Source organism: Eurosta solidaginis, chromosome 1 (genome assembly GCF_040869045.1).
Source record: "Eurosta solidaginis isolate ZX-2024a chromosome 1, ASM4086904v1, whole genome shotgun sequence".
NCBI classification, from domain to species: domain Eukaryota; kingdom Metazoa; phylum Arthropoda; class Insecta; order Diptera; family Tephritidae; genus Eurosta; species Eurosta solidaginis.
The window spans coordinates 116919845-116945433 of record NC_090319.1 but is presented as its reverse complement, the minus strand read 5'-3'; the positions used below and the strand labels follow the sequence as shown (position 1 = coordinate 116945433).

At 37.9% G+C, this 25589-nt stretch overlaps 1 protein-coding gene across 2 annotated transcripts in view; it reads right to left on the bottom strand.

Annotated features, from left to right (window-relative positions):
• Positions 1 to 20710: 20710 nt before the first annotated feature.
• Positions 20711 to 25589, bottom strand: part of Gnf1 (germ line transcription factor 1) — a 134489-nt gene continuing 129610 nt past the window's right edge. Inside the window, exons 6-7 of one of the 2 annotated variants that reach the window (XM_067759745.1) lie at positions 21489 to 22152; positions 20711 to 21439 (exon numbers count right to left, since the gene is read on the bottom strand). In XM_067759745.1, coding sequence (XP_067615846.1) covers positions 21410 to 21439; positions 21489 to 22152 — 694 coding nt within the window. In that variant the 3' untranslated portion in view covers positions 20711 to 21409. The remainder of the gene's footprint in view (positions 21440 to 21488; positions 22153 to 25589) is intronic. The other variant, XM_067759744.1, reaches the window with a different exon arrangement.

Genomic DNA, 25589 nt, shown 5'->3' with positions numbered 1-25589 from the left:
ACTTCCTACATCTGCTATCACTGACCAAGCCTAATTTAAAGACATGTGACGCCAGAAGGCAGTGTCCAGTCAGAATACCCGTCATGAGTCTACAGACCTCTTTTTTAATGATAGAAGCAACTTTGTTAGTCTAATTTTGTAAGACGTACACATAATCTTCGACACTTTACAGCCCCGCGATTCAACCCACGCCTTTCCCGCTTGGTCGGTCATGTTCACTTGTCGCCTTCGCTTAATCACACCCAGACTAATTGGGACGTCTACGGAGCAAGCTTCAAGGGATGAGCCCTTTTTAGCTAGTTCGTCCGCTTTTTCATTCCCATCTATTCCCTGGGACCCAATATAGATGTATGCTTCTCCCTGTCCCGATTCTCTCCAGAGACTGCTTACACTCTGTATGCGTTAAAATTCGTAACAATTATGTTCCTAGGTATTTTCACAGAGTTCTTTTTCTTACATCTCGTGTGGTGTTCCTTCAATACAAAATAATATGAATGAATAGGTATAACAAATAATTTCACTTCTCCATAAAAAGACATTGCTTATATCGGGTCATCCATAAATAACGTAAGGCAAATTTTCGAGCTTTTTTGTCCTCCCTCCCTCCTTTGTCCCAAGGTGACAGCTTCGTATAATTAAACGGTTGTATTTAGGTTGACTTGACAGGAAGGCCGCATGCGCGGCCGTTGTGAACGAATTTTGTAATTGAAATTTAAGTAACTTCCCGATAAGCTACAAGCTTGAAACTTGGAATATAGTTCAGAACCCGATGACAATGCAATAATAAGAAAATAATCGCCGCTAGGTGGCGCAAGGATCTAGATATTCACAAAAATCGTATTTGTGGTCCGATTTGGCTCATATTTGGAACACATAATACATACAAGAATAGAAAGCGACCAATGAAAAAAATCTCCGCTAGGTGGCGCAAGAATCGATATATTCACAAAAATCGTATATGTGGTCCGAATTGGCTTACATTTGGAACACAGAATACATACAAGAATAGAAAGCGACCTATGAAAAAATCGCCGCTATGTGGCGCAAGGATCGAGATATTCACAAAAATCGTATTTGTGGTCCTATTTGGCTCATATCTGAAACACATAATACATACAAGAATACAAAGCGACCTATGAAACAAATCGACGCTAGGTGGCGCAAGGATCGATATTATTACAAAAATCGTATTTGTGGTCCGATTTGGCTCATGTTTGGAACACAAAATATATACAAGAATAGAAAGCGACCTTCGATGTCCGATTTGGCTCATATTTGGAACAAATATTACATACAGTCCGGTAGAAGTGACATCAAAATATTTTGGAGTTGGTGGAGGGACAAGCATAGGTGGCGCAGAGTCGAGTAAAGTCTTTGGAAGGATTATCTATTGAGGACTTAGATTGTAACAAATTGTCAGGAAAGAGTCCTTGTAATAATGAATCACTAAATGAACTAAAAAGAATGACACATAATAGGCAATTAAAAAAAGACTAAAAATTTTAAAATAAAATAATTAAAAAATGTTTTTTAAGTTAAACGGGTTTATTGAAAACAATACTTACATGAAGTAATAATAATACTAATAGCTACAAAGTAATTAGGTAGGTCCTAGGTACTAGTCAACACACTCCTCATCAATCTATGGCGTTCATCAGACAATTAAATACAAGCGTTGGACGCGTCAAATTTCTATTGATAGCCATATATAAGACCAACTGAACCTTAATCAGGTTATGCTACGCCTCACATTTTTAGAAATTTCACACGTCCAACGCCTTTATTTAATTGTCTGATCAACGCCCTAGACTGATGAGGAGTGTGATGACCTAGGACCTACCTAATTATTTTCTATCTTTTAGTATTATTATTGTTTTCAATAAAACCGTTTAACTTAAAAAAATTTGTTTAATTATTTTATTTATTGTTTCAAATACGTATTTTACGATAAATTCGCAAAATTTAGACAAGCTTTAAAAGTCGTGCTTGGCGACTTTAACGCCAGGGTGGGCAAAGGTGTTTTTGGCCCTACAGTCGGAAAGTTCAGCCTACACAATGAAACTTCTCCTAACGGACTGAGGCTGATTGACTTTGCCGGTGCTCGAAACATGGTCATATCCAGCACGAGGTTCATGCATAAAAAGATACATCAAGCTACATGGCTTCCTGATCGAAATCCCGCAATCAGATCGATCACGTTGTGATAGACGGACGGCATGCTTCCAGTGTTTTAGATGTGCGCACGATCCGAGGACCTAACATCGACTCGGACCATTATCTCGTTGCAGCCAAAATACACACCCGCCTCAACGCGGCTAAAACCTAGGAACAAAAAACACAAGGAAAGCTAGACGTCAAAAAGCTTCAATCAGAACAGACTGCCAATGATTTCGCAACTCGACTCTCACACCTGCTCTCTGAGAGCACAACTCATCCTGAAGGAATACAGGAGCAGTGCGAGCATATCTCCAAAGCACTTCGTACTGCCGCCGAGGAAAAAATTGGTTACCGGCGGCCACGAAAAAACAACTGGTACGATGAAGAATGCCGCGTTGCAATCGAAAGAAAAGACGCTGCCTACAGGGCTACGTTAAAAGCGAGCGCGGCAAGAGGAATGTGTGAACGCTATTGAGTTGAAAAGGCTCCTGTAGGAATGAAAACGGCGACCTTGTAACTGATGTCCAGAGAGTGCTTAGATTATGGAGGGAACACTTCTCTGCTCTCCTATATGGAGTCAGCAATTCACCGCGCAGATATGAAGAACCCGATCCCGCAATCGATGATGATGGAATATATATCCCCCCGCCCGATTATGACGAAGTTAGAATAGCAATAACCAGATTGAAAAACAACAAGGCCGTGGGCGCTGATGGATTGCCTGCGGAGCTATTCAAGTACGGCGGCGAGAAGTTGGTAAGGCGCATGCAGCAGCTTCTTAGCAAAATATGGGCGGACGAGTGCATGCCCGACGGTTGGAATCTAATTGTTCTTTACCCAGTCCACAAGAAGAGGGATACTGCAAAATGCACCAACTATCGTGGAATCAGCCTTCTTAATATCGCATATAAGGTCCTTTCAAGTGTATTGTGCGAAAGATTGAAGCCCACCGTGAACCGGCTGATTGGACCTACCATCGCACAGTGTTTCGTGTAGAACAAGCTAGCTGGACAAAATTATTTTATGAGATTTTCCGTTTCATATGCAGTCATTTATTATAACTACGTAATTTTTTTCAGCCATATTTTCTTTTTTTTATTTTTTTCCAAAATTTTACTTCATATGCATACATTTGCTTATTTCATTACAGTAACTCATGTGAATAAGTGACATAGGTCTAAAAAAATTTAAAGGACTTAAGAATATTACTTTATTGTACTTAAATTGAATGGACTACAAATCTCAATACTCTAAAAAATTTTAAAAATTCCGAAAAAAAATTAAAATTTTTTATGAAAATTCGTCGAATTTTTCAAACATTTTTTAAATATAATTTAGTTTTTGTTATAGATCGTGACACATTTTCTTATGGGAAATTAATTAAAATAAATTTACGAAAGCCAAAATTGTAAGAATTGTCCAAAAAGGGGTGTCTACTTATTTATGTGAGTGACTGTACATATGTACATACATATTTTTTATTTATTGGAGTATTTATCCTGGCACTACAATTTTTACAAAATTATTTTATAGTACCAGTCAGGAATGTAAAACTGAATTACAATAATAATAATAACAATGTAAATAATTAAATTAATTATGTGAAAATTACTTATTACAAAAACTTAAAAGTAAAATATCATACAAAGTAGAAAAGACAATAGATTTAAATTAAATAAAACCTGATCCAACAAAAAGTTATAGCGTAGGTTATCTTTTATAATTATGTTATTATTCGCTATCATCACTTTCATTCGATGAGTCACTTGTGGCATAGTCATGAACATCAGCAACACTACTGTGAAAGCTTGAAACAACTGGGGTATTTTTTGACTCCTCAACATTATCGGGGGACAGTAAATTTAAGACTTCTGAAGTTAGACATTTAAATTTTTTCTTAGGTATCTCCCAAAAAATGTTAACTAGAGGATCCGATAATATAAGCAACATATTCATAAGATCTCTATTCGTGGCTTCACGCGACTGCTTTTGTGTGTTATCGTCCCTGAATCGTCTCAAATCTTTGTTACGGGCTTCTTCAGAAAGTTGACCAATAGGTAAAATTGCTGATTTTATAATATCAGTACTATGCACTAAGATTTTATGAACTGTAACAGGCATATTAAACCATGAATAGAGATCTATATATAGTTTTTTAGTCTCGACCACAAATTTTTCAAATCTTTGGATATTTATATTGTACGCAGATGCGCGAAGGAGAGTGTCGAATCTTTTGATGAGCGTTACATCCAATCCCGTATTCTCAGCACTAGCCTCACAATTTTCGAACAACCTACCGTCATGCCGTCATCGGTATTGCCGAAACCTGGTTTTGGTTTATCTACTATCAACCCAAGTACACTTTTAAATTTATTCTGGATTTCGTTGGAACGTAGCTTTACACTCTCTTTATCTGTCTCATTCATAAGCTGCCATTTTTTTACTTCGAGGCGATAACTTATGTGAAGCAAGCATTCAAAACATCTTATCCATGCATGGAGAGTAGACAAACCAAAACCAAGAGTATCTAGGTTAGGCGTAAAGTCCCGTAACTCATTATTCATATCTTTTGGAGTGGCACCACAAATATAACACTTTTGTGCGGAAGAAGTTTCAGTCAAAGCATTGCAAACTTTTCTGTCAATCATTGTAAGAAGCATATTGTGATTTACGGAAACTTTGTATTCTTCGAGCATGTACTTTGTTGGCAACAACGCACTTATCTCCTCTAAAACTTTGTTCGTTTCAAAAAGAATAAAATCTTTTGTTTCTTTAGAAAAAATAAATTTAATTGGTAGAAGAAGGTCGAGGATTCTGCCAAACAATGTTACCTTTTTCATCCTGTAATTGAAGAGGAACGAAAGAAAATATAAACAAAAACTCATCAGTGTCAGAACTGCATGTAAACTTTTGCTTATATGTGCTATGGCCAGAGCTTCCATCGCAACCCCACTTGCTGATTAAAGTATACGTAAAGTTTGTAGGTAATAAACTAACAAAAACTTTTTGATTTGCTAAAACTAAACGCTCAACAGTTTTATCTAATACGGACTGGACTTTAATTTCCGAACGTGTTTCACCCATATCAATTTCATTTGGATATCATTCTGCCTTAGCTTTTCTTAGACTATAAAATGATGGATAAACCTTATGGCCTGCCTTGATGCTCCACTTCCAAGTCGTTTTGTACCCATGAGTCGTCGACTTGCTATCTACGTAGTATGCTAAAGCTTCTACATTGCTCAATTATCTTGCATCTGGCTCACATGTCATCTTTTTGCCGGATATTTGAGTGGTTTCCTGTGATTTTTTTTTATAATGTTAGCAACATTTCTGTTGCCGGACATACGCGTTGATACTTCTGCCGCATAAAGTAACTCACCAGGACTTCTAGATTGCAAGAGGTCATCCACTCGACGCCGTTTGGTTTTTTCACTGCAGCTAACAAAGTCCTTCTTTCGTTTTCCGGGGTCGGGGTTACCTGAAGAAGTGGTTGGTTGGTCTGATGGCAACTTTTAATCCACCGTTATTGTAAATGTGAAGTCTGGACTCGAAAACCACTCCGAGTTTTTATTCAAAAATCGCTCCTTATGTCTTCCAGAAGTGTTCCACTTTTGATCCAGCTTCGACGAATATGCCGATATTTGTAAGCTTAAACTTTTTATCGAATCCTCGGCTGCTTCGCTTAAATCGTACTTAAGTACAACAACTCAATAATTCTTTATATCTAGTTTCCTTCGAATGTTGTACCCAAATGTCAAAAAACTCCGTTCTTGGTACGGTTATAACTAAACTGCTTTGTGTTGTTGATTTTCCGACAGGGTGAATAGCTGATGATTGTTGTGCTGCCATCTTAAGTGTCGTTGATCGTTCTGATTTGTTATCAGTTGTGCGGTATTTATATTACATTCAGGTATTGGCGTAGCTACCAAATGGGGTTGTTTTGTGTAGCGTTCCTGTGTGGTTATACCTGCATTAGGATTGTTTTGTATGTACCTGTTTTTATTCCTTGGTGACTGGTGCGGTAGGTTGTGGCAGGTTGAAGTCAGTGATCTTCGCCTTTTTGCTTTTGGTGTGCTCTGGTTGACCTTGCGCGTTTATTTTTGTGTGTTTTATGGCTACGTGTTTGTTCCCTGTACCTGGGAATTGGTTTTGCCGTTTGTAGATCAGCTTTAAAGGTTCAAATATCTCGTAGGAGCTGGTACGTACATACATCCTATTTTATATGTGGAGATAACAAAATCTACAAAAAAAAATTAAAAATAGATGTGCAAAGAATTCGCAATGGTTTTTTCTTCCTACTATTAGAGAATACTTGCGACTATAACATATGTAAAATTTAGCCCGGATGTAGGCGGATGTATGTAACTTTTTTGTCCCTAAAGTTAAAAATATAGAGAAAAAATACCTTTTCTTCTTAATAACGGAATGTTAAATATATTGAAAATACTCTAATTGCGAAAGAATTACTATTAAAAAATTTTACTTACCTTCGAGCTTAGAATCCATCAAAAAAAATTATATAAAAGTGTTCACTTAAAAGAAATATGAAGCTTAATATTCAACAAGAATTTTGCAAATCAATGCATTTTACGGTCACTCCTGCCTTCTTACTTCAATTACTCAATATATATGAGCAAAAATATAAAAAAAAAGCAGAAATCCCGTTATTTTGTTTGTTTTCTTTCATTTCTCATTACACTTTTCTCGGAATAAGAACTTTGTTTTTGTCCAGCTAGCTTGTTCTACACGAAACACTGTTCATCGACCAGATTTTCGCAATGCGCCAAATCTTGGAAAAACCCCGTGAAAAGAGAATCGACACAATTCACCTTTTCGTCGACTTTAAAGCCGCCTTCGATAGCACGAAAAGGAGCTGCCTATATGCCGCTATGTCTGAATTTGGTTTCCCCGCAAAACTTATACGGCTGTGCAAAATGACGTTGAGTAACACCATCAGCTCAGTCAGAATTGGGAAGGACCTCCCCGAGCCGTTCGAAACAAAACGAGGTTTCAGACAGGGTGACCCCCTATCATGCGATTTCTTTAATTTGATGCTGGAGAAAATTGTACTAGCTGCAGAACTTAACCGCACTGGAACAATATACTATAAAAGCGTGCAATTACTGGCATATGCTGATCACATTGATATCATCGGCCTAAACACCCGCGCTGTTAGTTCTGCTTACTCCAAACTGGAAAAAGAAGCGGTAAAGATGGGTTTGATGGTGAATGAGGGCAAAACGAAGTACCCGCTGTCATCGAGCACAGATTCAGCGCATATGCGCCTTGGCAACCACGCTACTGTTGGCAGCCATAATTTCGAAATAGTAAAAGGATTCGTTTATTTGGGAACCAGCATCAACACTAGCAACAACATCAGCACTGAAATCCAGCGAAGAATCAGTCTTGCCAATGAATGCTACTTTGAACTAGGTAGGCAATTGAAAAGTAAGGTCCTCTCTCGGCGAACGAAAATCATACTCTACAAGTCACTTATCGTACACATCCTGCTATATGGGGCAGAAGCATGGACCATGACAACAGCAGATGAAGCGTCTTTCGGAGTGTTCGAGAGAAAAGTTCTTCGAAAGATTTATGGACCTCTACGCGTTGGCGATGGCGAGTACCGAAGAAGATTTAATGATGAGCTGTACGAGCTATACGCAGACATCAACATAGTCCAGCGAATTAAAACGCAGCGGCTGCGCTGGCTAAACCATGTTATGCGAATGAAAGATGATGCTCCGGCCAAGAAAGTGTTTCCATCGGACCCCGCCTATGGAAGCAGAGGTAGAGGGCGGCCCCCACTCCGTTGGAAGGACCAGGTGGAAAACGATTTAAACTCCCGTGGTGTGATCAATTGGCGCCGGTTGGCGGAGCGACTGGCGCGCCTTGTTTGATTAAGTAAGTAAGTTGGACAAGCTTTTTTCCATGGACAGTTTGGATACGTTTCAACGTAAATAATTGGCGCTTTCATCAAATTCTCGTCCTCTTCACCTATAATTTTAGATATATCAGTCAGGTCCAGATAATCTTCATCTAAACGCTCAACTTGATGATTCTTCGAAACAGCCATCATTTCTATTTATCGTTTTGCTGCAATACGAACTGGTCGAGTCCTTTTATACCCAGCTGGACTTGAATTTTGAAAATGGGAGACGTGGGGACACGCCGCATGCTGGGCATACGTTTTGTATGTTGGGGTAAAGTCTGGACAGGTAAGAGTTTAACCTATTACAGTGTCCAGACCGAAGTTGTGCCAGAGTGACGCGCGTCTCCGTCGGAAACTTGCGTTCTTCTGCTTCTGCAACTTCTGGAAATTTATCTCCGATGACGCGGTTTGGCAGGCGCGACCTTTTAGAGGTAGCCACTGCATTTGTGTGCTACGGGCTTCCTCGTATTCCTCTTTTACATACGGCCTTGGAGCTAATGGTTGGACTTCAATGTAATGCTTACGGAAGTGTTCCCTTATGCGTGTGGGGGGCGGTGCCGCCTCGAGCAGTTGTCTGCTGGGATGTCCCGGTTTGGAACATCCCAGTAGGAACTGCTTGTTCGTCATCATAGTTTATTTATCTTTACCCGAAGTGCTGCCGGCAAGCGACTTGGGAATTTTGTTGCGACCCTGTACTTTAGAAGCAATTTCGTCTGTGTGCGTCCGAAAATGTAGACCCTGGTCGAAATTCACCCCTAAGAATTTAGGGTGCTTGACTGTTGGGAGCGTGACGCCGTCGACGTGGATGTCCAATTGTTCACTTTATTGCTCCGTCCACGTCGTAAAAAATGTGGCCGAGGATTTTGTAGGAGAGAGTTTCCGGTGGCGCGAGGCAAAGAAACTGGAAAGACATGGGAGGTAACCAGTAGAGTCTCTGGTCAGTGCGTTTGATGAAAGTAAAAGTCAGTGCTAAAAAATTTGTAACGTCCCATGCTTTTTGAAAAAGAAAAAGAAAGGCTGAAATGGCTATATCCAACCAAACTCTGAGTACCAGTATGATGAAATTTGTTAAAAAGCCTTCTTCAGGCGTCACTGCTTCAGTCAAATTTTTAGTCAAATTTCTGATACAGCTTTACCTTCAACATCGAGCGAATCTGCTGTGACCCAAATTTCTGAATCCAATAAAGAGTTGGAAAGTGAGTATATGTGTGACGCAGAAAATCAAGAGCAGGAAGTTCATTTAAGCGAGCCATCAACAGCCTTAGATCCGGGGAAGTGGGTATTTCCACTAAGCGATGCGCAGCGCCATGATTTAATTCAAAACGGTCCCAATCAAAGCCTAGAGAAATCTGAGTAAAATTACCCAAAAGGCGCAAGTAAAAGACATTTTTCTAAATTTCATTTTATTAGAATATTAAGTAACGGCGAAACGCAACATCGCAGATGGTTAACTTACTCCACATCACAAGATAAAGTTTACTGCTTTCCATGTAGACTTTTTTCACATTTGCAGACACAGATGGTAAAAAAGGATGTTCTGGCTGTAAGGATCTGAGTCGGATATTGCAAAGACATAAACAAAGTCAAGGACACATGGAGTGCATGATTAAATGGATGGAACCCTTTAAAGGAATCAAACGCGGTAAAACAATAGATAAGGATAACGAGAGATTGATTAGGGAATCCTAAAATTATTGGTATAATTAGTTTGAAAGATTGATTGGTATAATAAACTACTTGGCCTCTCACAATTTGGCATTTAGAGCTCATCGAGAATCCCTGAAACTGAACGATAGCAAACATTCTGTTATTAACGAAATTATACACAGAGTTAAACAAGCAAAATACTACGCCATCTTGCTCGATTGTACCAGGGACGTAAGCCGTGTTGAACATATGTCAATAATATTAAGATTTTGCAATTTATCAACTGGAGCGATAGAGGAACATTTTATTGGGTTTATTGCCGTCGCAAAAACAACAGGAGAATACTTAAAAAAATCAATATTACAAGAACTGGAAAGAAATGATCTAGATATCAAAACTGTCGAGGACAGGGATATGATAACGGCGCCAATATGGTCGACATTAACAAAGGTGTCAGAACAAGAATACTGAATATAAAACCAAGAGCATTCTTCACGCCATACGGATGCCACAGTTGGAATTTACTTACGATAGATGCAGCTAATTCTTCAACGACAGCCAAAACATTTTTCGGCTTTATCAATAAAACCTATATGCTGTGTTCAAAGTCAAGCAAGCGTTGGGAGATTGTAAAAAGTTAATTAAAATTGACATTAAAACCTCTGTCTGAAACGAGATAGGAGAGTAGAATCGGAGCAGTAAAAGCAACATTTACATAATTTGATGATGTCATCGAACGCGTGAATGATCTGAAAAATAAAGCTGATGATTCCGAAACTTTAAGCGACAGTATAGCAATCCTGAACAAAATGTTAACTTTTGAGTTTGTTGTTGCGATACACGTGTGGTATGATATTTTGCTACGTGTGAATAATATAAGTAAACTATGGCAATCGGTTCAAGTCAACTTGAAAGTCGCTATTGATACTTCGCATTCATTTTGTAGCTGGATTCAAGAATTCCATAATACAGGATTTGAAAAAAGCGTAACAGAAGCCAGATTGTTTGTGGAGCAAAGTACTTACGAAATTCAGTCTCAATTTAAGGAAAAAATAATAGCCAGGAAAAAACGAATGTTCAGCTACGAACATACTGATGAACCAGTTGAATTTCCTGAAATGCAGTTTAGTCAACTTTTTTAACACAATGATAGATGCTATAATAGTCGACACCGAATGTAGATTTAATGCGCTCAATGAATATTTTGAGCAATTTGGTTTTATTTATGACATCAACTATTTGAAATTGTAAAGTCACGGATGGCTTTAATATACGCCGATAAATAAAAGAGCTGGTTCAAGTCACAATTTATTTCCACAGGAAATGGCCATGTTTCTTTTTCTTTTACATTTTATGATACAAATTGTTGCCATACAAAAAGAGACCAGGCAAAGAGTTGCCATACTGGGTGTTTCTTTACACCCAGTTTACACATCTTACAACTCGGCCATCCTGACTTATTGATCGACCCGATCAATCAACAAATTAATCTTACGCTCTAAACTAATGGTAAATTTACAAACAAATCTCAAGGTCTGAATTGACAGCAAAGTGTCGCTTATTGGTTAAGTGCCAGTGTCCGAATCAGGGATTGGTTCAAGCCACCTCCGCAGGCGATTTGCTTCTACCACCCCATCATAGGGCATTTGTGTAATTTGACAGTTTTCAATATCACGCAAAACGTAACGATCATTGGGTAACTTCTTATGTATTACGTAAGGATCGCGAAATTTCGGAATAAATTTTAGTTGGTACCGGCAGTGGTGTCCACGTTTCTCATCACCACGAACTCTCCCACGCCGAAATCTCTCGCTGGTAAACTACGTTTAAGAAAGTATTCCAAGTTATAATTCTGTCCCTTTTCAATACACATCAGGGCCTCTTGGCGTACCTTCACCAAATCACACGGTTGTTTTACCTCCTTTTCTTCTAAGAACTCAGTCAATTCATCTATAACCCGTCCACGCTGATCTGCTCCGAATAACAACCTACAAGGAGTATTCTTCGTTGTACAGTGTACTGTGTTGTTAATAGCATACTCTACATCCACCAGTCCACCCACCCAATCTGAGTGATTGACCGGTTCAGTCAACTTCGGCAACATTGCTTTCAGAATTCGATTAACGCGCTCTACCTGACCGTTTGCTTGCGGGGAAGCTACTGCAACCTTTACATGCGATATTTTATTCCTTTCCATAAAGTCTGCAAATACCTGTGAAGTGAAACAAGAACCACGATCACTCACAATACGCCGCGGTCTACTATAAAAGTCAAAATACTTTCGCAAAGAGGCACACACTTCTTTAGCACTAGTTGTCTTTACCGCAAACAACTTCACATGCGTAGTAAAACCATCGACTACCACCAACACGTGCTTTCTCACCGCGCGAATGGAAGGTAAAGGACCAAAATGGTCGATAAGCAAAGTATCGAAAGGCTCTGGATTTTTGGGTATATTGAATAAGTTATGGCGATTCAAGCGTGTTTCTGGCGAGTACATACACTTAAGGCAGTTTCTTATAAAGTTTTTCACCTTCCTTAACTTCGGAAACCAATAATTTTTTCGTAACTGTTCCACCGTTTTTTCTACCGCCATATTACCGATTTTACCGTGAATTACCCTAATTACATTATCTTCCATTTCCTTTGGGACGTAAAGCATCAAACGTCCTTCATTGCTTCTCCTGAACACTAAGCCATCAACGAGCTCAAAATTCTGAACCGATTCACTCATCTCAGCGATTTAATCGTTTCATCTCGGTTCTGGGTTATTTGAAGGTTAAAATCTAAATCCTAAACCCCCCCCCCCCCCCCCCCTGACTTCACTACGCAGCACCTGCTAAGCGCGTCCATATGGGCCATAGATTTCGCTACCCGATGTTTCACTTTATAATTATAATTCTCAAACATAAAAACCCATTTGGCGATCCTCGCATTCACTTGCTTTTTGCTTAAGGCCTGAGCTAAAGCATTGTGACTATAGTAACCTTTTGAACCTTTCCAAGGCGTAGACAATTGCTAACGTTTCCAACTCAAAGCTGTGTAACCTCGATACGCTCCAGGAGGCAGTTTTAGAAAAGTAAGATACCGGGTGCAGTTTACCATCTTCCTGCTTTTGTAAAAGAATAGCGCCGAACCCTAACTTGCTAGCATCCGTATGAAGCTCGGTTTCCCTAACCGGACTATATATTGACAGAACTGGTGCGGGGGTTAAATATTCTTTAAGTTTATTAAAAGCCTCTGTACAATCAGGTGTAAACCTAAATACAGCATTCTTCTTAAGGAGGGATGTCAAGGGTTTAGTAACGGAGGAAAAAGACTGAACAAATCGCCTAAAGAATGAAAACAAGCCTAAGCATTGCTGCACCTCCCTGGCACTTTGGGGCTGCGGGGAACTCCGAATGGCCTCAATGTGCATCGGGTGAGGCCGGTTGCCGGTTTCGTTCACTATATAACCCAAAAACTCAATTTCGAAAAAGCCGAATCTACATTTTTTTATTTTTAACTCAAGTCCTTCTTGCGTAGGCGTTGCAGAACAACATTTAGAACTTGAATGTGAGTTTCGAAGTACTTTGTGGCAATCGTTATATCATCAATAAAAAAACTATTTTCCTAGAAAAGATCAAGTCTTTCAAAATGGTACAAATAAACCGCTGGAAAAACGCAGGTGCATTTTTTAACCCGAACGGCATTCGGGTATACTCATACTGGCCTCCTGGTGTTACGAATGCAGTATATTTTATCGACTCTTCATCCATCTCCACTTGATGGAACCCATTTTTCAAATCCAAAGCTGTAAAGTATTTCTTTTCTTCTAGGTACTCTATACAATCCTCGACCAAGGGTAGGGGAAAATTATCGCGAACCGTTTTTTTGTTTCAAACCTATAGCCAATACATAATCTACCTTCCCCGCTTTTCTTTCTAACCAATACTGTTGCCGAGGCATAGGGTGAGCTGCTGTATCTAATGATACCCTTGACTAAAAGTTCGTCAACTATTGCTTGTACTTCTGACTTTTCTGAAAAGGATAACCTGCACGGTGCACAATGGAATGGTGTGTCATCAGTCAAATTTAATTTCATTTTGAGGTCATAAGGTTCCGTCTCACTTTGTTGTTCGCTTAGAGCATGATTCAAATAAATTTCCGATATACACGAATCCGAAATTCCTGAAACATAAGAATTGAACCGATTTACCTCAATGATCGCGTCTGTTTCATTATTTCGTTCGACAATTACCGCTGCGAACATCTGTGCATAAAGTTTTACTCCACTGTGTGGCGAAAGCGTTAAAGCACTTACCGCTTTCTTCATTATTTTGTTTAATCCTTCATATGACCCACCTTGTTACCTCTCCCCAACCCCTGCATCAGACACTGTTTACATTCACAAACTAATTTTCTTAAATCAAACAAGTCAAGAGCACCATAGTTTAAATTTTTTGAATGTTTCAGCTCAGTAGCGTTTTTAATATTTATTAATTCAGTTTTAGAATATTTCAATTTAGTTTTAAGTTTACATAAAAATATATTGAACTTTTTCAAAAGATCACGCCCGATCAGCAATGGTACATCTAGGGCAGTATCCGGTAGTACAGATAATTCTTGTAAAACGAAGCGATTACTAAATTACACAACACATTCAATATTTCCGTAAGTTCATATTTGAGCATTACCTACTCCTTTATATTTTGACCGCCCTAATTTTCCGCATTTAATAGTATGAACACATGACCACCTAATAAAAATTCTCGGACTACCCGAGTCAAGGAGAGATAAAAAATCAAAAAACTTTGTGCACTTGCCTTGTCTAATTTTAAAAGCGACACTTAGGCCAAACACATCCTCGAGTTCACCAAACCATTTGCGTATGTTTTAACTATCATCGCCTGTAAATTTCTGTACCATAACCTCAATTGATGCGAAGTCAGCCGAGTTGCTTCGATGCGACTAGCCTTGAAGTTGCTGGATTTCGCGCTGCAGGGCTAAAATTTCGCGCTGCTTCTTTAACTTTGTGATTTCTTGCTCTAACTCGTCTACTTTCTTTTCAGCTTCATTAGAAGTGGCAGCAGTGGTTTCATGGCAGTGGCAGCAATGGCAGCAGTAACATCAGTGGTAGCAATGGCAGTAGTAACATCGGTGGTGGCATTGGGGACAGCAGTGGCAGCAGCGGATGTATGGGCATCGGGATTTGGGGGTTTCGCGGACTCTGGTTCGCTTAACTTATTGGTAGCTCCAACCAAATCCCCACAAAGTTGTCTTAACTGCGCAATTGTAGCAGTTTTAGGGAATTCTACTCCCGCTTTCGTTAACACCTCCATGAGGTTTTCCCTTACGTTGGGTTTTTCCGCCATCCTTCAAATTTTTCGCAAATTGATTTGATCAAATGTTAATTTGTATACTTATGTGGGTAACAACCACTTCTGAGGACTGTAAAGTCACGGATAGCTTTAATATACGCCGATATATAAAAGAACTGTTCAAGTCGACCGTTTCACAATTTATTTCCACAGGAAGTGGCCATGCTTCTTTTTCTTTTACATTTTATGATACAAAATGTTGCCATACAAAAAGTTTGCCAGTCAAACAAACCACCGCTGTATAGCTAAATGGTTAGCGCAGCATGCCTAAAGCGTACTGATGATGAAGGCTTAGCACCCTTCGAACTATTAGCACCCTATCTGCGCAGCTATGGCAGGTTGTCTGAAAAAATTTTCTACTTACCATTCCAAAACAAAATACAATTTTTCAAATTTAGAAAAATTAAAAAATACAATAATTATCATTAGAAAAAAATTATTGTTCAGGCCTTGAGCTCGAATCGAACCTTGAATCATTTATCAATAGGCCGATAAAAACAAAAACAATTGTTAATAAACCATGAGCACTTGGGAATGTCAAACAAAGTAATTGACAATAAACAAAAATCCAGCATTATCAGTGATTTGCACCAGATGGCGCAACACTGAATAAATATAGTTGGTAAAAAGGAATAGAAGTAGCAAATTTGCCAGTCAAACAAACCACCGCTGTATAGCTAAATGGTTAGCGCAGCATGCCTAAAGCGTACTGATGATGAAGGCTTAGCACCCTTCGAAATGGATCTATCTGCGCAGCTATGGCAGGTTGTCTGAAAAATTTTTCTACTTACTATTCTAAAACAAAATACAATTTTTCAAATTTAGAAAAATTAAAAAATACAATAATTATCATTAGAAAAAAATTATTCTTCAGGCCTTGAGCTCGAATCGAACCTTGAATCATTTATCAATAGGCCGATAAAAACAAAAACAATTGTTAATAAACCATGAGCACTTGGGAATGTCAAACAAAGTAATTGACAATAAACAAAAATCCAGCATTATCAGTGATTTGCGCCAGATGGCGCAACACTGAATAAATATAGTTGGTAAAAAGGAATAGAAGTAGCAAATTTGCCAGTCAAACAAACCACCGCTGTATAGCTAAATGGTTAGCGCAGCATGCCTAAAGCGTACTGATGATGAAGGCTTAGCACCCTTCGAAATGGATCTATCTGCGCAGCTATGGCAGGTTGTCTGAAAAATTTTTCTACTTACTATTCCAAAACAAAATACAATTTTTCAAATTTAGAAAAATTAAAAAATACAATAATTATCATTAGAAAAAAATTATTGTTCAGGCCTTGAGCTCGAATCGAACCTTGAATCATTTATCAATAGGCCGATAAAAACAAAAACAATTGTTAACAAACCATGAGCACTTGGGAATGTCAAACAAAGTAATTAACAATAAACAAAAATCCAGCATTATCAGTGATTTGCACCAGATGGCGCAACACTGAATAAATATAGTTGGTAAAAAGGAATAGAAGTAGCAAATTTGCCAGTCAAACAAACCACCGCTATATAGCTAAATGGTTAGCGCAGCATGCCTAAAGCGTACTGATGATGAAGGCTTAGCACCCTTCGAAATGGATCTATCTGCGCAGCTATGGCAGGTTGTCTGAAAAATTTTTCTACTTACTATTCCAAAACAAAATACAATTTTTCAAATTTAGAAAAATTAAAAAATACAATAATTATCATTAGAAAAAAATTATTGTTCAGGCCTTGAGCTCGAATCGAACCTTGAATCATTTATCAATAGGCCGATAAAAACAAAAACAATTGTTAATAAACCATGAGCACTTGGGAATGTCAAACAAAGTAATTGACAATAAACAAAAATCCAGCATTATCAGTGATTTGCACCAGATGGCGCAACACTGAATAAATATAGTTGGTAAAAAGGAATAGAAGTAGCAAATTTGCCAGTCAAACAAACCACCGCTATATAGCTAAATGGTTAGCGCAGCATGCCTAAAGCGTACTGATGATGAAGGCTTAGCACCCCTCGAAATGGATCTATCTGCGCAGCTATGGCAGGTTGTCTGAAAAATTTTTCTACTTACTATTCCAAAACAAAATACAATTTTTCAAATTTAGAAAAATTAAAAAATACAATAATTATCATTAGAAAAAAATTATTGTTCAGGCCTTGAGCTCGAATCGAACCTTGAATCATTATTTTATATATATTTTTTTAGGCCTCGCTAACTTGATGTCGCCGACGTCCACATGTGGTCTAGCGCCGCCACTGACAGTCACTGTTATTCTAATATTATTTTCGATGGATAAAAATTGACAGAAATAAAAATTTCAAAGTTGCGTTAAACTGTAAAATATTTGTTAGCCTTAAAAAGTTTTATCTAGAGTTTTTAGCTTCTTTTTTTTTCCCCCTCTGCACTTTGTTCTGAAAAATTTGTGACAACACTGACTACAATTCGCAAATGCGGTGACGCTAAACCATTTGCACAAAATCCTGAACTCCCCTATATTTTAAATCCCAATAGCTCTGAAATGGTGGATCGGATTAATGGGATATGTGAGCTAGCGAATGGTTTTCAGTCACTGACCGAAAATGGTTTTCAGTCACTGACCGTAAAACGTAACACGGGGACGGAGTTGAGATATTTGGACAATTGGATGATATTAAGGCTGATGAAAATAACGTTAAAAACGAAGCTAATATAAGCACCTACTTTAAGGCAAGGGTTAAAAAGAAGAAAGGCAGAACGGCAGGTTATCTTTTTAACTCAGAGTTAACCTGACATAAGGGGTTAAAACGATAAATTGCCCCGCAAAACGATGAGTTTGCTGTTAACTCGGACTTGGAAACGGTGAATATTTAACCCAGCAATTTTGGGGAGTTAAACTTTTAGCTCTGTGTCAATTTGACAATGTCAATTCGAAATTTTTTTGTATAAACAATTTCATTTTAAATATTTTCATATCCGCTATATCTCGTCTGTTTGTTGTAACAGTGCTTCGCCCCTCACAAATTGTCATCAAGATCCTCTAACGGGAGTCCAAGGAAACTGGCTGTTTCAACAGGGGTGGACCATAAGGAGATGTGTGTTGGAGGCGTAGGTTCCACATTACTATTAAAAATATGGTTGGTGTCATGTAGGGACACATCGCGCGCAGGGCATACATTACGTATGTCGGGGTTAATTCTGGACAAGTAAGGGTTTAATCTGTTGCAGTATCCAGAACGAAGTTGGGCCAGGGTGACTCGTGTTTCCCTTGGTAGTGTGCTTTCCTCTTCTGCAAGGGTGGGATATTGCATATTAATAACGGGGTTCACCGGGCGCGTTCTGACAAAGGCGTTTACCGATTATGTGTGGATTTGACTAAGGGCCTGCTTGTGCTTGTCTGGATCGAACGGCTGTGTTGGCAGGTACCGGATCTCGTCATAGTGCTTATGGAGATGTTCCCTTAATCCCCGTGAAGGCGGAGCTAGATAAAGCAGTTCTTTGCTAGGATGTCCTGGTTTGTGACAATTTAGCAAAAACTGCCTGTTCAGCATTTCGTTGCGCTCTTTAATATTGAACTCTTTGGCCTCACTATGTATGTAGGTGGTGTTCGGGGGTCATAAGGAGACATCGGGTGGCAGCTCTGACTGCAGTATTTTGACAGACCTGCAACCTTTTCCTGTATGTGTTTTTAAGACTAGGCGACCAAACTGGTGACGCGTAGCTCATGAGCGGCCGGCCAATGGCGGCGGGGAGATAGCTGCTTATTTTAAAAACTAATTCATCAATTGAAGGGCCAGGTCCCGTTGCCATAATCGTGCAGTCGTCGGCATAGGAAATGATTGTAACTCCTTCTGGTGGGGAAGGGAGTTTTGATATGTAGAAATTAAACAGAAGCGGGGATAGGACACCACCCTGTGGTACCCCTGTTTAATTTTCCTAGCTTTTGAGATTTCGCCCCTAAATTGAACCGACGCTTGCCGACCATTCCGATAATTTGCGGTCCATGGTTGACTGTGTCAAAGCTTTTGACAGGTCAAGCACCGTCCTATTTTAGGGTTTTTCCTGATATAGTCCGTAATTAATCTTATTGTTTATGGCGTTTAGCGCGGTGATGGTGAAGTGCATTTTGCAGAAGCCATGTTGGTGCGTGGCTAGGCGAAGATTTGCCGAAATGAGGGAGCAAGGCGGTTTCCAATGTCTTCGCTACTAGCGAAAGGAGTGATATCGGTCGATATGACTCGCCTTCGTTAGCTGGTTTACCAGGCTTTAGTAGTGAAATCATCCTTACCATTTTCCATTTTTCGGGAATGACAAATGACTTCAGCAACAGGTTGAAAACGTGCTTTAGGTAATTCCCACGCCAAGGTGTTTTAGCATTGGCATGGCTATGCCCTCTGGGCCTATTGATTTAGAGGGCTTGGCCTTGTGGATGCCTTCTCCAACCTCTGTGGGGGTTATGGTAATGGGTGGCACGTCGTGTTTGTGTTTATGTGCCCGTCTGGCCTTGTCTACTGAAGGATGCATCATAAATTGTCGGCAAAAGGCGCTCGCACATTTCTTCGAATCAGATAAAGTTTTATCGCCGAAGGTAATGAATACTTTATATTTCCTCATTTTCTTGTATAGATTTAACTTACTTACTTGATTGACGCTTAACCGTTTAAACGGTAGATTTAACGCTCTTACAAAATCAGTATTATGAAAACGAACATTGGACCCAGCAAGAAAATATTTTCTGGGTCAATCCCTGCTCGGAGTGTTTGCCAAACCACTGCCGAGATGGCCAGAACGTTTTTCTAATTGAAAGGCCGGCGATAAAAAGTGTGTTAATTTTAAGAGTGAGTAAAAGAAAAACCGATAAACATATACGTAAAAGCGCGGTAAAAAAATAAAACGGCAGTAAAATCTGGACTTATCATTTTTTCCCTTAAAATACGGACACATCGATTTACACAACATTGACTTATGGTTTTTTTATTTTTCATATGAAGGAGACACGGGGTCATTCAATTTGAAATCATTTCATGATCACTTCGGAACTATTTTAGGTATCACTTCGGGAAAGATTCAAAATAATTTCTAGGCTGATTAAATCTTGGGGCAGTTGAGGCATGCTTTCAGGTAAACTTCGCTACTTTTTAAGTATCATTTCAGAAAAATCTCAGCGTATGTTCAAGACTATTTCGGGACCAATTGGGAACAATTTCAGGATAATTTTGGGATTGTTTTATGATCCTGTAACTGTCTTGAAATTATTCCGAATCGGTCCCGAAATAGTGTCGAAATTATTCCAAAAATAGTACCGAAGTGTACCCGAGAGAATGCTTCAACTGTCCCAAAATAGTCCCGAAACAGTTTTGAATTCTTCCTGAAATGATACCTAAAATTATACCGAAGTGATCCTGCAATTTTTTCGCATCCAGTATGTCTGCTTCTTATGGAAAAAAACGACAAGTCCATGTTATATTGTATTAATCGATGTGTCCATGTTTTATGGGAAAAAATTATACATAGGTCCAGCATTTACTGCCGCCTTTTTTAACCTCGTTTTTACGGATATGTTTATAAAAAATAAAAAATAAATGTAAGGCGCGATAACCTCCGAAGAGATCTAAGGCCGAGCTTCTCTTCCAATTTGCGTCGTGCTCTTCTTGCTTTTCCCTACAAATTGGCCGGACGGGACCTACATGTTTTATGCCGACTCCGAACGGCATCTGCAAGGCAGATGAGTTTTCACTGAGAGCTTTTCATGGCAGAAATACACCCGGAGCGCTTGCCAAACACTGCCGAGGGGCGACCCCGCTTAGAAAAATTTTCTTCCAATTGAAAATCCTTATTTCTAAAATTTCGCTTTTATTAACTCTTAAAAAATACATTTTTTACCGCCGGCCTTTCAATAGAAAAACTGTTTTCGTGCTTTGTCCTGGAACTGATTATTGCTCAGCGGTCGACAAGCTAGATCAGCAATCGTAATAACGTAATTATGTTAAGCTAACTGTTAAGTTCATTAAATTTGCTTGATCTATAGCCTAGTAATAAATAAATTAAAAAAAAAAAAAACAAATTATAAACTTATAGTTACCAAAATTTTAGGATAAGCTAAGCCATATATTAAAGGAGATACATCGACCGCATGCAATTATATGCAACCTTACATACAAATAATTCAATAACAATGTGTAAAATAATATTTCTGATGGTAAATAAATTGATTTTTTTTTACTTTGGTGTCTTTGCAAGAGATGGTTTGTTCGTTGACTTTTTACTGTTAGTACTGCCTCCAGTAGTTTTGGCCTTTGAAGTACTCGTTTTGGCTTTCGACGTTGATGCAGCTACTGAACTTTTTTTTTCCTGCGGAATGACTTCAAATAGGTTGAATAACTGTAAGTAAATTTGCAAACAAACGTTTACCTTAATTAAACCATCATATTCTATTTTTTCATCATCCTCATCAGAGAGTTGAGCCTGGTCTACCTCTTCTTCATCTAAGCCAAATAATTCATTGGCTTCGCGTGCTTCAGTTTTTCTCTTCTTAACACCTGCGTTCACCGAATAGGAATAAGCTAAAACTTCCTTATTGTATTGTCGTGTTAAAGATGATTTTACACGACCATCAACTTCATCCATCAAACTCTTCTTACCGGGCCAAGTAGTAAGTTCGATAAGAGAGTCTATATCTTCACGCAATAGATGGTATTCTTTCAGCACATTCAGCGACTCTTCAACACCTTCCACACCTCTTTCTTTTAGAGGGCGTACAATTTTCCCTAATATAAAAGGTGCATAATCAAGCCGTATTGACTGACGTGATGCAGATGTGCGTAAACGTGTGTGATCGTGAATCTCTTGTGCTAGACGACTGCGTTTATTGCTTCGTGAGGATTTACCTAACCAACCAGGGAAATTTATTTGTCGTGTGAAATTACCACACATATATTCACCAGGCAGCACTGAACTAAATACGGCTTGCGTCGGTAACAACGACCAAGCGGAATTAGACCTTATCCGTTTATCAACCAAGTCCCCCAAACTTAAAGCATCTGCTGTAAGAGCTACCTTCCTTAATATATCTGATCTATAAAGAAAAAAATTTGTAAAATATATATAAAAACAGATTTTATTCATTCCTTGTAAAAAGTTGAATATCCCTGCGAAAATTGTTGGATAATGTTACATTTTTTTCATATTGGAGTACTCTCAAAATACTCCTTTGAAATGTGTTAGCGGACCACCATACATAGGCCGATCATTGCTCGTGTTTTTCACGACACGATGGCGATTCAACAGAGTTGCCGAAAGGAAAATATTGAATACAAATATAAGTTTCAATAAAATTCCATAATGGCGACTCTACCAAAATGCAACCGCGCAACTGGTTTTATGTAGTATAGGGAAATTTTCTAAGTTGGATTGTGTTCTGATATGAGTGAATTTTATTGAAAGTTTTTTATGGTGAAGAAGCACTTAAATTTAAATAAAAAGAAATAAAAAATTAAGCATTTCCTTTATACAAATGGACAAAATCAGCGAAAATGTGTCCTTATATAAAGACATATTCTTGCTGAACTTTGATTTTAAAATTTTGACACAGAAATTGTAAAAATATTTATGTGAAATAAAAATATAAAATTGGAGCGCACATTACTTGGATTGGAAAGTTGGCAGAAAAGGAGTCATAAATATTTTTCCAATTTATATGTCTTTATATAAGGACACATTTTTCTCTGATTTTGCCCATTTATATAAAGGAAATGCTTAAAATTTTTTATTTTCTACCCTTTAGTTCTAGGTGAAAAACTTACTTTTGTTAATTCAGAATACATACAATACTTGTATGTACACAACACGCTTGCCACTTTGGTCCATTTGGACCAAAAATGATCCTTTCCGACCCTATTTGGTCCGTTGGTCCATTTTTTTCAATTTTGGTCCTTTTTAGGTTGTAACCAAGATGTTTGTACTTTTGTTTCTTTTTCACTGAAGTAAAAATGTACAACACTGCCCACAGAATTTACCACAACTTAATTTACCATTATAGAAAAAAAAATTAAATAAATGTAAGGCGCGATAATCTCCGAAGAGATTTTAGGCCGAGCTTCTCTTCCAATTTGCGTCGTGCTCCACTTGATTTTCCTTACAAATTGGCCGGACGGGACCTACATGTTTATGCCGACTCCGAACGGCATCTGCAAGGCAGATGAGTTTTCATTGAGAGCTTTCCATGGCAGAAATACACTCGGAGCGCTTGCCAAACACTGTCGAGGGGCGACCCCGCTTAGAAAAATGTTCTTCTAATTGAAAAACCTTATTTCTAAAATTTGGTGCTGCTTTGCCCGGGGTTTGAACCCAGCGCCCTTATATAATTTGCAATTTACCTCATTGGATTCCTTAACAAAAAAATCACCGATAAATATTGAGAGTCTGTGAAGCAATACCTATACCGACGTGCCAAACAAAAATTGACCCATAAAAAAGTTCTAAAAAGAAAATATAAACATTTTGAAAGTGCTAATTTTCATATGGGATGTCGATATTTAAATTTTTCTCACGCTTCCCAAAGCACTCTAGTGAGTTTAAGGAATTCGAAGACTATTGTGGTGTTAGGCCACGCAAGATACTGGACATTTACATATTTTACTCGTTGGCTCACTATGGAAAGTGTTTTCCTGCGTAAGCCTCACATTGCGATGCGGCTATATTTTCTATCTTGGCGTCTGGAACTCAATGGCGTTTCTGCTATACAAATGTCAAATTTAATATCAGCAACATAATGAAAAGTGTATATATATGATATTATATATATTCAGAAAAAGTTTGTCTGCCGATATTATACCATCAATATGAAGTAAATTTTGAGTAATTTTGGGTACAATGATTATATCAAAGTATTGGATATTTAAAAAATTTCAGTGTACATAATTTAGAATACTAAGTATCTTGAGTTAAGGAATATTTTTATTAGAAGTAAGCCAAAAATATTTTTTGAAAGCGTTAACTTTACATATGCTCAACGTGTAATTGATATAACGATTTGTGTCAAATTATTCCCGTTTGAGAACAGGAACCTCAAACCATTCTTAAATAATTTTTCTCACCTATTAATATGTGACTTAAGACTTTTCAATGGATTATCTGAGAACTGTGGCTAGATTCAATAAATGTGAGTTTTGAAATGTTCTTTTTTTCTCTAAAACAAATTATATGGAAAAAGGTGTACCTATCCAAACTCGCACTGAGGTACTGAATCTAGGCCATAGATGGGGAAATTGAAGCATAAGGGTGTATTGGAAACACCCAGCTATTGGAATAAATTTTTTTTTCTTTACCACAGCAGACTAATCCTAGAAATGTAGAAGCGTAATACCTAAAAATACACTTTATTTTATTTACCATATATATATTTACATATTTAAGCAACTCACAAAATCTTCTATTCGTATAATCAACATTTTTTGTAGACAACCGTTTAAACAACCCGAAATTTAAGAATTAACAACTAATTCGACACATTTGTGAATTGTCACATTGTTTGTAAACCAAATAAAGAATACAAAATTTTGGCCCATTTTCTTGAGATTTGGTCCTTTTTTTCGATAAATTTTGGTCCTAAATAAAAACATGGTGTGGCAGCCGTGGTATACAATTGTCACACCATGTGTTATATGGATGATTTGCAGATTTCCAATTATATTGACTGGCCATTCTTTACCATCCAACGCCTTGTTAAAGTTGTGCCGTATAATTAAAACACTGCAGGTTGCTTATGGATACCTTTTTTATATGTGTGTCTAGTTACACTTTATTATATCTTATATGTTTTAATAAAACTTATGAATATTTGAGTTTAGACGAAGGGTGCCGAAATGTGTATATATGTATGTATAATTAATGAGGTCAGTATATGATCGCTCTCAAAGTGTCTGGTCTTTTTCTAGTTCAAATATTATCTACCTCTATGTCACACACGCACTGGGTTGCAATCGCCTCTGCGCTACATCAGCTGATGAATGTTTGCTGTGGTGAGGTTGAACTTAAGCGCCATTACATCACCCTCCTTTGGGAAAGAAGAAGTTGGCAGGGTGATCAAGTCTGCAGGCTTCTTCTTGCCCAAAATTAAGTAAAATAAAAATGTAAATTTACTAAATAAAAATTTAGTACAATTTTAGAATTTCGGAATGAAGTTAGAGAAATTTTTTCGATGAACGAATTTAACATTTATACATAAGTGGATATTCCTCCCCTTTTAATTTTAAATTCGTTCATTCATGTAAAATTATTTTAAATGAAAAAATTTTATATGACACCAGCTTATGTTTCAATTTGTAAAAAGTTTTATGAACTTATTTAATTAATTAATGATAATTAAATTTATTTATACAATGATATATGTAGATTTTGAGTTTTGTATTATCGTCCGTTATAGTTTCGACTGTGTCTTTAAGTAGTATTTCTAATGTTTTTAAAATTTTATTTCCGCATTGTTTTAAATTTGCAATAGTATAATATTTGGAA